Consider the following 14,653-nt stretch of genomic DNA (forward strand, 5'->3'; position numbering starts at 1 on the left):
GTTTAAGACACTCACACACCTCAGAACAGTGTGTTCCTCATCCACCCGACACAGCTCTCACTGTTTGTGTGTGTGTGTGTGGGATAGTGAGAATGATGGAGAGTTTTCATTGGCCACCTGCCGGATGCGAGACTATGACGATTGTTGTGTTTTTTTAAAAATTTGCTAGATTTGCTATATATTTATCTATTTTTGTCATGTATATGTGTGTTTAAATATTATTATATTAGATCAAATTGAAAAATAGGGCGACATGGTGGCTCAGTGGTTAGCACTGTCGCCTCACAGCAAGAAGGTCGCTGGTTTGAGTCCCGGCTGGGTCAGTTGGCATTTCTGTGTGGAGTTTGCATGTTCTCCCCATGTTGGCGTGGGTTTCCTCCGGGTGCTCCGGTTTCCCCCACAGTCCAAACACAAAAATAATAAGGAAAATAGCCACTGACGTATCTTACGTTGTGAATGAAAGAGACATGACTGAATGAATGAAAAGAAAATATAAAAACAATCACAAACGTCCGTTGGCATATTCAATAAAAGTATTAATTCTGTTGGCGGCAGCGGTGTAGTGGTTAATGCGTCGACACATGCACTCCGGTTCTCACGGCGACCAGAGTTCGATTCCGCCTCGCAGTCCTATGCCGATCCTTCCCCTTTCTCTGCTTCTCATGCTTTCCTTTCAATACTCTCTACTGTCCAATCAAATAAAGGTAAAAAACCTTAAAAAAGAAGTATTAATTCTTGTTCTTATATTATAATAAATATATAAAATTTTTTAACATAATTTTATTAGATTTTTTATTTTTTATTCATTAATTTTCCTTCAGCTTAGTCCCTTTGTTCATCACCACAGCAGAATGAACCACCAACTTAATCAGCATATGTTTTAAACAGCGGATGCCCTTTCAGCTGCAACCCATCACTGAGAAACACCCATACTCATTAACACACTTATACACTACGGCCAATTAGGTTTATTCAATTCATCTATAGAGCATGTGTTTGGACTGTGGGGGAAACCAGAGCACCCGGAGGAAACCCACACTAACATGGGGAGAACATGCAAACTCCACACAGAAATGCCAACTGGCCCAGCCGGGACTCAAACCAACGACCTTCTTGCTGTGAGGCGACAGTGCTAACCACTGAGCCACCATGTCTAATAAAGATTTTCTAAAACTGAGGTCAAGCGACTTTGGATTAATTGTTGTGTTTTCTTTGTATAGTTGTAAAGCAGATCATCATGTCACAGACTGGAGAAAAAGGAAAGGTAAGACAGACCCTCCGACACTTGTTTAAAAGTGAATCGTGTCACTGTTTACTGAGTTTCTTCTGTCTCAGTTTTGTTGTTCAGATCAGTAAGTTATTAAGTCAAAGTAGATTGATTTTTCTAAACAGCGTCTCATTGTGCTTTTAAAACATGTATCTGTTGTTTGAGCAAATCGACATGTCAAATAATGACTCAAACAATGGACTTTACATGGACATCAATAATCTTAATACAATAAAAACAATACTCTGATTAAGAGTCTACCATTTAAACAGTGATTTTTTGATGACCTTAATTAGACTAAAGTCATAATTGAACTAAACAGAAATGGGATTAAGACATGTGGAGTATGGCTATTTTAGAGGCATTATTGAAGTGCAGTACAGACATGTAAACACTGCATTAAAACTATTACCGTACTGTAGCATTTTCGCCACATTTTGCGACAGGGTATTCCATATACACACAGCTGTTTGACACTGTTCTCTAGACCTACTGAGTCAGTGAAGGACCACAGACACACACATTGAGAAATGCTGAGCTTTTTCCTATATGGCAGGAAAAAACAACACTCCTCCAGCAGTTCATACTCTCATCTAATACCTTAGTTTGTCATGGGGGCATGCATGAAATGTTCCTGAATGAAAATGAAAGTGCCAAACTGCAGTTAGAGTCGACAAATTAAAAATGAAACACCTGAAATCGCATGAAACTCCGGAGGAAATGTGGATTACGCAGTGACGCAGTGATGTTAATCAATCTATACGCTATAAAACTAACAAATAAAAGAGTATCATGACAGGAACATTCAAAAAGCAACTCATGTAAACACCTTAATCATATTATTGTCTTATTTAGATTAAGGAAAATAACTCGATTACTGATGTCCATTTAAACGTAGTCAATGGTAAATGAGGGACTTTTGTTATTATTACAACTTGCGTATGGTGGCAAATAAATTGGCACACTTTACTTTTAAAGTGATGTGATATGATAACATGTGAATAACATGTCTATTGATATGTAAAGATTTTGTATCATTAAAATATCCTGCAAGTTTCAACTCTTTGAGAATCCACTTTGGAACTCCTTGAGAATAAGTTTTTTTGTGGATACACTACCTGACAAAAGTCTTGTCGTTGATCCCAGTTGTAAGAGCAACATACTGTATAATAACTTGACTTCTAGTTGATCGTTTGGAAAAGTGGCAGTAGGTCGATTGTTCAGATAAATCATCTGTTGAGCTGCATCCCAATCATTACAAATACTGCAGAAGACCTATTGGACCCAAGATTCTCATAGAAATCAGTCAAGTTTGGTGAGGGAAAAATCATGGTTTGGGGTTACATTCAGTATGGTACGAGAGATCTGCAGAGTGGATGGCAACATCAACAGCCTGAGGTATCAAGACATTTGTGCTGCTCATTACATTACAAACCACAGGAGAGGGCAAATTCTTCAGCAGGATAGCGCTCCTTCTCATACTTCAGCCTCCACATCAAAGTTCCTGAAAGCAAAGAATGTCAAGGTGCTCCAGGATTGGCCAGCCCAGTCACCAGACATGAACATTATTGAGCATGTCTGAGGAAAGATGGAGGAGGCATTGAAGATGAATTCAAATAATCCTGATGAACTCTGGGAGTCCTGCAAGAACGCTTTCTTTGCCATTCCAGATGACTTTATTAATAAGTGATTTGAGTCATTGCAGAGATGTATGGATGCAGTCCTCCAAACTCATGATGGAGTCAGACACAATATTCATTCTGTTTCCACTGCAGCTTGACTTCATATTCTATACTGGACATTATTTCTGTTCAGTGACAAGACTTTTGTCTAAGCAAAGTCAGACCTTACTGTCCTAATTAAGGAATTTTAAATCAAGGCATGATGATATTTTATTTTAGTAAAATAAACGTAATCTAGAGGCCTTTGTCTTTCTTATAAGCCACTTCTGATACCAAATGATCAACTAGAAGTTGGACAGCCCACAAGGCTTTTGTCAGGTAGTGTAAGTAAATCTCCAATGTGGTGGTGACACTATTAGTTAAATAAAGTGTGTTAAACTCTCTTATCGTTCTCCAGTTTCCTGATGCTGCTGGATATGTGGGATTTGCCAACCTGCCCAATCAGGTGCATAGGAAATCTGTGAAGAAAGGATTTGAGTTTACACTGATGGTTGTTGGTAAGTAACATATAAACACACGTGAGGATTCAGACTGACACACACACTGTGTTTTTAACCACGTCTTATTTTCAATTTAGGAGAGTCTGGGCTTGGGAAATCAACACTCATTAACAGCCTGTTTCTGACTGATCTCTATCCAGAGCGCTACATACCTGGAGCCGCAGGTAAAACACTCAAACACAGACATACACACAGAGTTCCCCGTGAGGTCTGTATTAACTCTACAGGATATTGTGTCCAAGACTGAAATAATCCTGAGCAGTCGGGAGAAAAGCCTCTGTGGCTGAACTTTATTTTGTCCCCTAAAAGAGAGACTTTATTTTATTGCATTAGTTTTTGTTGATGTATTTTCCAATGAAAATATGTTTTGGAAGTTTAAATTAGCATGTATTTTTATATTTTTCATTAAAATGTTTAGGTTCTGGTAATTTTTTGTGTGTTTTTGTCATTTCATTTATATATGTTTTATTTATTTAAATATATATTTTTAGTAAATAATAGTTTGTTTTTATTAAAAAATTATATTTATTAATATTTTTGGGGTTTAGTTTTAGTTATGTTGTGTTTATGCCATTGCTTTTATTTTTATTATACCTATTTTTAAAATTTTATTCACAAGATAGACAGATAGATAGATAGATAGATAGATAGATAGATAGATAGATAGATAGATAGATAGATAGACAGACAGTTATAGCGATAGAACAACGGATAGATAGATGGATGGATGGATGAATACATAGATAGATAGATAGACAGTATTAGCGATAGATAGATAGATAGATAGATAGATAGATAGATAGATAGATAGACAGACAGACAGACAGACAGACAGACAGTTATAGCGATAGAACGATGGATGGATGGACAGTTATAGTGATAGAACAACGGATAGATAGATGGATGGATGGATGGATAGATAGATAGACAGTTATAGCGATAGAACAACGGATTGATGGATAGATAGATGGATGGATGGATGGATAGACAGTTATAGCGATAGAACAACGGATAGATAGATAGATAGATAGATAGACAGACAGACAGACAGTTATAGCGATAGATGGATGGATGGATGGATGGATGGATAGATAGATAGACAGTTATAGCGATAGAACAACAGATAGATAGATGGATGGATAGATAGATAGATAGACAGTTATAGCGATAGAACAACGGATAGATAGATACAGTAGATGGATGGATGGATGGATGGATGGATGGATGGATGGATGGATAGATAGATCGATGGATTTCATACATCTTTTTACAGGGTGTCGACGGGGTCTTAAAAACTCTTTAAAGTCTTAAATTTACTGAAATATTGTGTTGGAGGTCTTCAATCTTTTTAAACAGCTCTTAATTTTCCATAGTTCATGTATTGCTGCCCAGTCTGGCCAACACCCATCCAATCACCAACGATCCATCTCAATAATAAAACTTTAAACCTCGACAGATTGTTGTAGTTTATTATTGTTCATTTTTTTTAATAGAAAGTTTATGTTGTAAAAAAAAAACGTGCATGGACACAAGTAGAGCTTGCTTGTTTTTACACAATATTTAAAATATTTTGCTAAGAAATATTGCAAATATATATATTTTTATTATTAATTTATAATTGTATAATATAAATGTATAATACAACTTTTTGTTAGGGCAAATAATAATCCTTTCCATCTGGACCATTTGTAAAATTCCTTATTTAGTGTTTTATGAGTGTAAAATGTCATTCATAACGTTCCTAAAAAGGTCTTAAAAGTGTTAAATTAACTTGGTGAAAACAGCAGAAACCCTGTTTTAGTTTTCAAGTTTAACTTGTTTTCAAGTTTTTCTTTGGGAGCTTTAGTTGGAATTGAATGCATGACATTTTTTAAACATCTTAATGTTTATTTATGTATACTAATGTTTACTTCATGTTTTAAATGTTTTAAAAAAGCATTTAGTTTTAGCTGACTGTAATAAACCTGGTATGCGAGCACAGAAATCACACATAAAACTGTCTGAATGCAAATAGATTAGATAATAAAATATCAAAACATGTTTTAATTAAAAACGGACAAATACCATTCAGGGATGAAACATTTCACAGACATGTTTGAAGTGACACTTGCTTTAAGTGTGTCCAAAAAGTGTCCGAATGCTTTTCTGTAGATGAAATATATTCTTCATCATGATGTTATTCATGCTGGAATGCAGAAAATTTCATAGTTCAATGCTCAATAGATATAAAATCCCCTCAAATCCCTCGTTGAGCACTTTGTCTATTAAAGCTCTCTAGAGTAAAACGTTGTTTTCAAGAAAATAATCCCGTCTGAAGCCCAGGGCTTCTCAGAAAATAGCCATAAATCTTTTCATGTTGCATCAATATTGAATTTTTATGTGATTTCTTGTAATTAATGTGCTTTGTCTTCATTTGCTTGCTCAGATGTTTCAGACATGTAAACATCAATGTTGTTTTCAAGAAAATAATCCTGTCTGTATTTCTTAGGGCTTCTTAGAAAACAGAAACTTTTTCTTGTTGCATTAATATTTTTTAAGATTGTGCTGTAACACTACTTGATGGGGTGTTCATAAGGCTGTCTTTAAACCTTTATAATCATGAAATGACACTTATCATGAATGTGAATGAGATTTATTTGCATGCTTTATTGCAGGGGTCACCAAACTTGTTCCTGGAGGGCCGGTGTCCTGCAGATTTTAGCTCCAACTCTAATCAAACACACCTGAACAAGCTAATCAAGGTCTTACTAGTTATATTTGAAACACCCAGGCAGCTGTGATGAGGCAAGTTGGAGCTAAACCCTGCAGGGACACCGGCCCTCCTGGACCGAGATTGGTGACCCCTGCTTTATTGTATTAATTGAGTTAACTGTATTAATTAAGTGTCAGTTGTGACATTTTAAATGCAAAGATGGCATTGTTTATGACAACTTGACATGAACAAATACATCACAGCCTGTTTTTGTATTTTGTCTTGACAACTTGATGTTACCAAAACAACAAAACTTGACAAATCTAACAAATACAGTTTGTTCCACTAAAAATTTGGTTTCAAATTTTTAATTATTAGAAATTTTCACAGAAATGTACTTGAAAATACACTTTTTTCAACATAAACATAAAACTTGCATTCAAACAATTAGACATTTGAATAAAATAAAATAATAACAGTCATAAAAATAATAATTAAACAAAAAAAATAAACATGCATTCCCCCAACCAACCACCCACCAGTGCTATCCAACAATAAGCGTAGGTACTAAAGGCATAGTAAACCTTAATCATAAGTTTGTAAAAAGGAAATAAAAGGGGACCAAATTTTTTCAAATAACAAAACCTTGTCTATTAGTGTATATCTGATTTTTTTTTTTCAGATGTAATGTACCGGTTAACTCTGTCAGCCATAATTTAAGAGTTGGAACTTCTTTTTTCTTCCAAAACAAAAGGATGAGTTTTTCTTTCACTGAAAATTTGATCAGAAAAATATTCATGACAATGGGCCCTATCATACACCCGGCGCAATAAGGTGCAAGACGTGTTTGGCACGATTTGTTGCTATTTTCAGACCAGCGCAACTGTAATTGTAACTTTGTGTGCCTCGTTGTTTAAATAACAAATCCATTTTGCACCATTGGACATTTTGGACATAGACTGCACCATTGACCAACTAAAAGCTGGTCTAAAGTCCAGCGCAGAGCGTGTTGGCTATGTGCATATGCCAGTCCAAACGCTTAAACATTGCTTATGTACAAAATTTGATGTACAAAAACACACAAATATCTTAGGGTTAAAATGTTACAAAATTTTGTATTTTCTACATAAATATAAAAAAAAAACATTAAAAAAAAATAAAAAAATTAAGTGTTATAAAATATAAAATATATAAAATATAAAAAAAAAACACTGCCTCCATGCCTTCACCACAGGGGATTTTTTCAGTTTATTCATGAGAATTTGCACTTGAATAATGTTGTTGTTATTATTATTATTATTATTATTATTATCATAAGCATTATTATTTATTATTTGCATATTTTTATTATTTTTTTTATTAAAAACAAGTTTAGATTTGTCCACCTGTCTGGTTTTGGAGACGTCTGCATCACCATATGGGGCATAAGAATAGGTCGTGTTTGGACATAACTCAGTTTTTTTGACCACACTTCATTGTTATTGTTCATTTATTCGTTTGCTGCAAATGAAAACTGAATTTAGAAATAGTTTAGAAACAAATCTTTGCGCTCAACAAACGAAATAAATATGTAGGCTAATGGATTTCTTTGAGTTTCCACCATTTCCTTACTCCAAAAAAGTAAAATTGAAAAAAAAAAAAGAGAAAGTAGAGGCTGAATGGAGGAGGCTCATTCTCTCATTCTCGCGCTGCAGATGCTCTGTTTAATCGTTTTCTCACAAGTGAAGGGTTCAGTTTTTCGACTTACAAAGTCTGCCATGTAAATAGTAAATGCACCATGGTGCGAAGCAACTGACTCTTAAAGGGAATGGGAGATGAGACTCTGATTGGTTTATTCTCAGAACACACCCATAACTCATTAAGAGAATAAGCTCAACTCTGTTAGACCATGTGCCAGGGCGCAAACTGTATTTTTCCGTCCTTAAAATACATGCCCTTAATGCTTTTGCGCCCTGCGCTTTAGACTTTGCGTTTAAATTGTTAAAATAGAGCCCACAGCTATAATGCCTCATGACAGTCATGTTTATGACAGATTTATAAAGGTTTATGACAAGCTGTCTTGGTATCGTCAAGTTGTCATGACAGACAAAAACAGTAATGTTATCTTTGTATTTAAAAATGTCATAACTGATAGAATGACACCTAAAGACAGTTGTTACAAACATGCATAAAATCTTATTCACGTTCATGACACGTGTCATGTAATGATTATAAAGGTTTAGTGACAGTCTTATGAACACTTCTTCAAGTAAAGTGTTACCACACAATCACATTGCAGTGCCGGCAGCTAACTCTCTGCAACTCTCACATGGTCGCCTACTGAACCTAAGCAGGGCTGCGCCTGGTTTGTACCAGGATGGGAGACCACATGGGAAAGCTAGGTTGCTGCCGGAAGTGGTGTTCGTGAGGCCAGCAGGGGGTGCCCAACCTACGGTCTGTGTGGGTCCTAATGCCCCAGTAAAGTGACAGGGACTCTATACTGCTCAGTGAGTGTTGTCTTTCGATTGAGACAATAAACTGAGGTTCTGACTCTCTGTGGTCACTAAAAATCCCAGGATGTCCTTCAAAAAAAAAAATAGGGGTTTATCCCTGGTATCCTGGCCAAATATGCCCTCTGGCCATCATGGCCTCCTAACAACCTCCTATCATAATTGGCTTCATCACTCTGTCTCTTCTCCACCAATCAGCTGGTGTGTGCTGTGCGGTCTGGCGCTAAATGGCTGCCGTCGGATCATCCAGGTGGATGCTGCACACTGGTGGTGGATGAGGAGATTCCCCCCAATGTTTAAAGCGCTTTGAGTGCCCAGAAAAGTTCTAAAGAAATGTAAGGAATTATTATTATTATTAAAAAATATTGAGGCAACGTGAAAAGATTCATGAGTGTTTTCTAAGAAGCCCTAAGCAATACAGACTGGATTATTTTCTTGAAAACATTTATGTTTACATGTCTGAAACCTCTGAGCAAGCACATGAAGACAAAGCACATTAATCACAAGAAATCACACTAAATTAGAGTCTTATGAACGCCCTTCAAGTAAAGTGTCTGTTACCACTGCATCTAACAGCTAATTAGCATAGTCTGTTAACACGACATTGATCACACTTTTTACACATGTAAACATGAGTGTTTTTGTTGTGTGTGCAGAGAAGATCGAGCGAACGGTTCAGATTGAAGCATCTACAGTGGAAATCGAGGAGCGAGGAGTGAAGCTCCGGCTCACTGTTGTGGACACACCGGGATACGGAGACGCCATCAACAGCCAGGACTGGTCAGTGTGTGTGTGTTTACTGAGATAATTATGTGTGTTGTGGTCATGACGTGCATTTTCACTGGTCACACATGACAAAAAATGTATAGAATTAGCATTGATGTTTCTTTATATGCATTAAATGGTTAAACATTTCTTTGTCTTCCATAGACCTCTTGTTATAAAATGCACTGTGTGTTATTACAGACTTGTGCTCCTGAGGGAAAGTTGTAGGAACAAGATTGTTGAATTAAACTGTTGTTTTATTGTTAAAATATGACTAGCACGTAGGCATGGACCGCTATAAGATTCTGATGGTTTGATAACCTTGGATAACCTTGGATCACGGTATTGTGATTACTGGGTATATATTAATAACAACTTTTTCCTCATTGAACACAATATATTTTATGTTAAGAAACATTTCAAATATTTTGGAGCAGTAAACATGTTAGGCTAAAATAATTCAGATCAACCATTCACTTCTGCTGTCTTCATTGGTTTCAAAAACACCGATTTCTTTATTACCTGAAAATTCATCTTCGGAGATCTTTTCTTTGGATATACAGTAAGCCACTGCACTGTTGCGGTCTATAGCATGTTTGTATTTTGGTGTATAAGTGATGTGTTTTTCAGATGTTTCCTGAATCGTGGACTGCCCAGTAGCTTTTGATGTTGATGCTCCTTTTCTGCTGGAGATATAGTTGTCCTAAAAAACTAAATAAAATAGTCATTAATGTAGCGCAAGCTCTGTGATTGGTCGGCTTGGTACCGATGACGAGTGTGGGCGGGGACCGGAGCTGCGCGAGCCCAATGGAGCGAGTGTTTACAAGTGTGGAGTCCTGTGAAGGAGCTCCAGATGGAGAGTTTTGTTTTGTGTTTACGCTATAATTAAAGTTGATGCACGTCCGCTGGTTCCCACTTCAAAATGAGCACGTTTGAGCCACTTGGACATTAAGGTAGCGTTCAGAAAAAACAAAACACCAGCAAAGAAACTCAACACAGAGGAACAAAAAAACCTCACTGCCAACTAGTGTTTCAGAAGTATTGTTGCAGAGCAGCAGAAACAAAGCACAGAAGTATAAATTTACGACAACGGGCAAGACATGGGCTGTGGGTTACGCAGAAGTAGAAACCAGGCTTAAACGTAATTATTGAAATGGAAACAAGAATTCAGTTAGTTCCGCTTTTGAAGGGAAAACATTATATTGAGCATTTATCAAACTTGTGTTTAATCAAGGCAATATTATGTATTATGCACTTTTCTTCAAGGATGTTAAATGCTTGATTCTGATTGGCTGATGCTCATTCGAAGGGGCTGTTCACACACAATGCATTTTTCCAATGCACTACTTTTCTATTGCTTATCAATGTAAACATGAGCTTGATGGCAGTGTGTGACCAATATACAAGAGTGCCACATTTTTTAGGCCTTGTTTACATCTGGTAGTAAGATGGGTTTTCGTCAATCCGATCACAAGTGGACAAAGCAGACACATTAGCTTTCACATTTGCTGTTTAAATGTGTCTCATCTGTCCACTTCTCCCCTGATTTCATCGAGGGGAGCTCACTGGGCGGGTCCCGATGCTTTCGTCAGAGGGGGAGGGTGAATCGTGCAGGTAGACTTTGGTGCGCACTAATATTACATCAGAGTCCAGCTGTTAGTGTTGTTAAGCTTGATGATACTGACAGTCCATTCCTCACCTTTCAGTTGACTCCATGAGCCCTCAAATTTCGTAAAGCATCTGCTGCATGTTGGTGTGTCAGAATCCTTGCTTGTAAAATATAGCCATACATTAGAATGCTTAGTTTAAGCAAATTAGATGAATGCGATCATGCTAGTTGATGAAGGGAGTCGCTTACCGCATGCGCCGTACTGCACGCTTTGCACGCTTTGCCTTCTATAAGCAATATCCCTCAAAGCTGTTTAGAATTAAATATTTGAGATGGTGTGACACAACGCGTACTTATGTGTGCCTTTGATGCACCCCTTGATGCTTCTTAATGGCGTCACACACCGAATACCCCGCTCAGATCTGCGACACGGCACGCACATGACAGTTGAAAGTATCACACACCAGATGCGCACATTTGCATGTTATTTAATTTGAAACTATTCAGATGACGCTCTGGGGCGCGGCAGAAATATGAACAGTGTCCTGAGTCCTGAAGATACTGCACAGTTTGCTGTGCATGTTTATGTATGGGCTTTTTCAGTTATTTTGAACCATTGGACGAAAAATAAGATAACGGAGAAAGAGGAGTAGAGCAGCTGATTTCATTTCATAAATGTGGTTCAACGTGGCAAAGTTTAAATCCTGTTTGAAACTTACGCTTCCACTGTTCGTCCACATTCAACAACATGTACGTTCGCACTATTAGAACAATCCAATCTAATTCGCTTTTGATCACTTTTATACGTGGCCAAAAGTTGACAAGCTCAAAGTGTTCAGACCCCGATTACACCAGTACTTTGCGTTGTCCACTTGTGATTAGGCATGGGACGATAACCGTTTTGAAGGTATACCGCGGTTTGGAAAAGTCAAGGTTTTAAAACCGCCAAAATCTTCTGTAATACCGTTCCTAAGGTATAAGATTTTTTTAATTTAATTTTTTTTCGTAGTTTTTTTTTTTTGTTTGTTTTCTAGGACAACAGCCTCTCCAGCAGAAAAGATCTCCAAAGATGGCGTTTTACATTGTAAAGATGTGTGTTTTTTAAACTAATGAAGAGAGCAGAAGTCAATGATTCATTTTCATTATTTAGCCTGACATGTTTATTGCTCCATAATATTTTAAATCTTTCAAAATATAAAATATATTGTGTTCAAAGGGGGAAAAATTTATCCAGACATTTAAAAAGAATATATTTTAGAGCAGTAATCACCAGAGATCACATGACTCAAGTCAGACTTAAGTCGCAAAATTTAGGACTTGAGACTTGCTTGACAAATATCCAAAAAAGACTCAACTTGACTTGGACTTGACTTGAGTTAAATGACTCAAAATAACTTGTTTTTGTTAAATAAATAACTGTTTGTTATATATTATGCATTGCATACAAAACCGAAAGTTATATATGTAAATATAAATTGCAAAAGTTCAAAAATTGACAAAAATTTGATGGACATGAATGTGACTTGCTAGACCAAGCTACTGTATGACCTGACTTGAGATGAGCAGTGACTCAACTTGACTTGAGTCTGACAAAAATGTATTGGCTCATGCCTACTTGTGATCGTATCGATGAAAACACATATTAATACCATGTGTGAACAGGGCCTTAGACACCATGTCAAGTTAAAAGAACTTAAACCAGGGGTGGGCAAACTCAGTCATGGAGGGACGGTGTCCTGCACAGTTTAGCTCCAACTCTGGTGAAACACACCTGCTTATAGATAGTTAGTGGTCTTGGAGACACCGATTGGCATGTTCAGGTGTGTTTTGATTAGCTAAACTATGTGTTGAAGCTAAACTATGCAGGACACCGGCCCTCCAGGACCGAGTTTGCCCACCCCTGACTTAAACGTTTAAAGATCTTTTACATGCAGCACTGCCACAGCAGTGGACTAATCAGAAGAGCTCAGAGGCAGGGCAGCCGTTTTTGTTTAGTTCATTCAATGGCTGTGTACGGGCGATGCAGTGGCGCAGTAGGTAGTGCTGTCGCCTCACAGCAAGAAGGTCACTGGTTCGAGCCTCAGCTGGGTCAGTTGGCGTTTCTGTGTGGAGTTTGCATGTTCTCCCTGTGTTGGCGTGGGTTTCCTCCAGGTGCTCCGCTTTCCCCCACAAGTCCAAACACAATTGTCCGTAATGTATGCATGTGAATGAGAGTGTATGGATGTTTCCCAGGGATGGGTTGCGGCTGGAAGGGCATCCGCTGCGTAAAACATGTGCTGGATAAGTTGGCGGTTCATTCCGCTGTGGCGACCTCAGATAAATAAAGAGACTAAGCCGAAAAGAAAATGAATGAATGAATGAATGGCCATGTGCGGATACCCTCATGCTTTATGCTGTACTTTCTTTCAAACTATTTCTGAGCGCTGCGTCTTTGTTTGTTTAAGCAAAATGCTTGTGGTGTGAATGAGCCCTAAGGTCTGCAGTTATGTTCTGTTGACTTAGAAGTTTTATTGGTGTTTTCTGCCATCCAAACTAAGTGCCAATTAAAGCTTTGTTTAATAAAATCGAGTTGTTGATGTGACGCCATCCTGAACAATCCCTACCTTTTACTTCCTAACCATAATGTATGTTTACAGTACTCTTGAGGTGTTGTTTGTCAGCAGAATTTCCCTTAGTAAGGTGAACAAGCTCTGTGTTATTGTTATTATTACAGATATCCACTATAATATTAGACCTTGCGTATGACTATGACCTTCCTAAATGGAAGAGTGGACTGATATATTAATGTAAATGCTCAGTGTTTTGCTTAGGTAAATCTACACATTGGAGGTTGTTTACTGTTGTCTTGTGTTGCTCTATTGGTCATTGAGCCTTGCTGAGGAATGCTGGGAACGTCCTGTTTGAAAGAACAATATCCTCCCGTCTCTCACCCGCAGACTTCATGCACCATTAATGAAAATAATATACCATCTACATTACCTGCATATTATCATGTTGTGTGTTTTCCTGCTTCATCTTCTCAATAGCCGCGTTTCCACTATCGCGCCTAAAGCGAGCGAGCCAGGGCGAGCCAAGGCCAGTCGCGTTTCCACTATCACTTCCGGGGCGTAATCAGGCCAAAGCGGGGCTTCCTTTGGGCCAGCGTCCGGCCTTTTTTGGCCCGCCGAATACCTTGGGCCAAGGAGGGCCAACTGGGGCTTCGGGGCGGGGTTACGTACAAAGGCGGAGTTTTCCTGTCAGGTAAAGAGGAGACAAGATGCTTTCTTCCCTTACATTTGTTTTGCTATCGCGCTTGATCAACTCACTAAGAAGAAGAAAAAATGGATAGCACATAAACAACAAAATGCTACAAAAACAATCACGGGAAATATTACCATGTTCATCCACTGTTGCCGTTGCAGTTGTCGTTGTATACGTCGTTCTCGTCGCTCGGCTGCTCTTTTGCGCCTTGCAGCCAAAATCTGTGTTCGAAGTAAATGCTGCCGAACTCGAATGTCCTTATCCAGGGATCGCTGTCTGGCCTTACACCAACAGACCACAAACAGTAAAAAAGCAATCGCTTCGGTGTTCTCCATCTTCCAGCTCTCGTAGTGATGCCAGGTTGTGTTTGTGGTTATAATTTGAGTTTTTTGTTCCCGCTGAAGTGGGC

General features: G+C 38.0%; 1 protein-coding gene across 1 annotated transcript in view; it reads left to right on the plus strand.

Moving 5' to 3' along the window:
* zgc:63587 (uncharacterized protein LOC393431 homolog) overlaps positions 1-14,653 on the plus strand; it is a 92,175-nt gene that overhangs the window by 16,702 nt on the left and 60,820 nt on the right. Inside the window, exons 2-5 of the mRNA XM_056464124.1 lie at positions 1,221-1,264; positions 3,347-3,446; positions 3,527-3,613; positions 9,287-9,410. Of these exons, the coding sequence (XP_056320099.1) occupies positions 1,238-1,264; positions 3,347-3,446; positions 3,527-3,613; positions 9,287-9,410 (338 nt within the window). The 5' untranslated portion in view covers positions 1,221-1,237. The remainder of the gene's footprint in view (positions 1-1,220; positions 1,265-3,346; positions 3,447-3,526; positions 3,614-9,286; positions 9,411-14,653) is intronic.

The sequence above is a fragment of the Danio aesculapii genome, chromosome 8, assembly GCF_903798145.1.
Source record: "Danio aesculapii chromosome 8, fDanAes4.1, whole genome shotgun sequence".
Classification (NCBI taxonomy): Eukaryota; Metazoa; Chordata; class Actinopteri; order Cypriniformes; family Danionidae; genus Danio; species Danio aesculapii.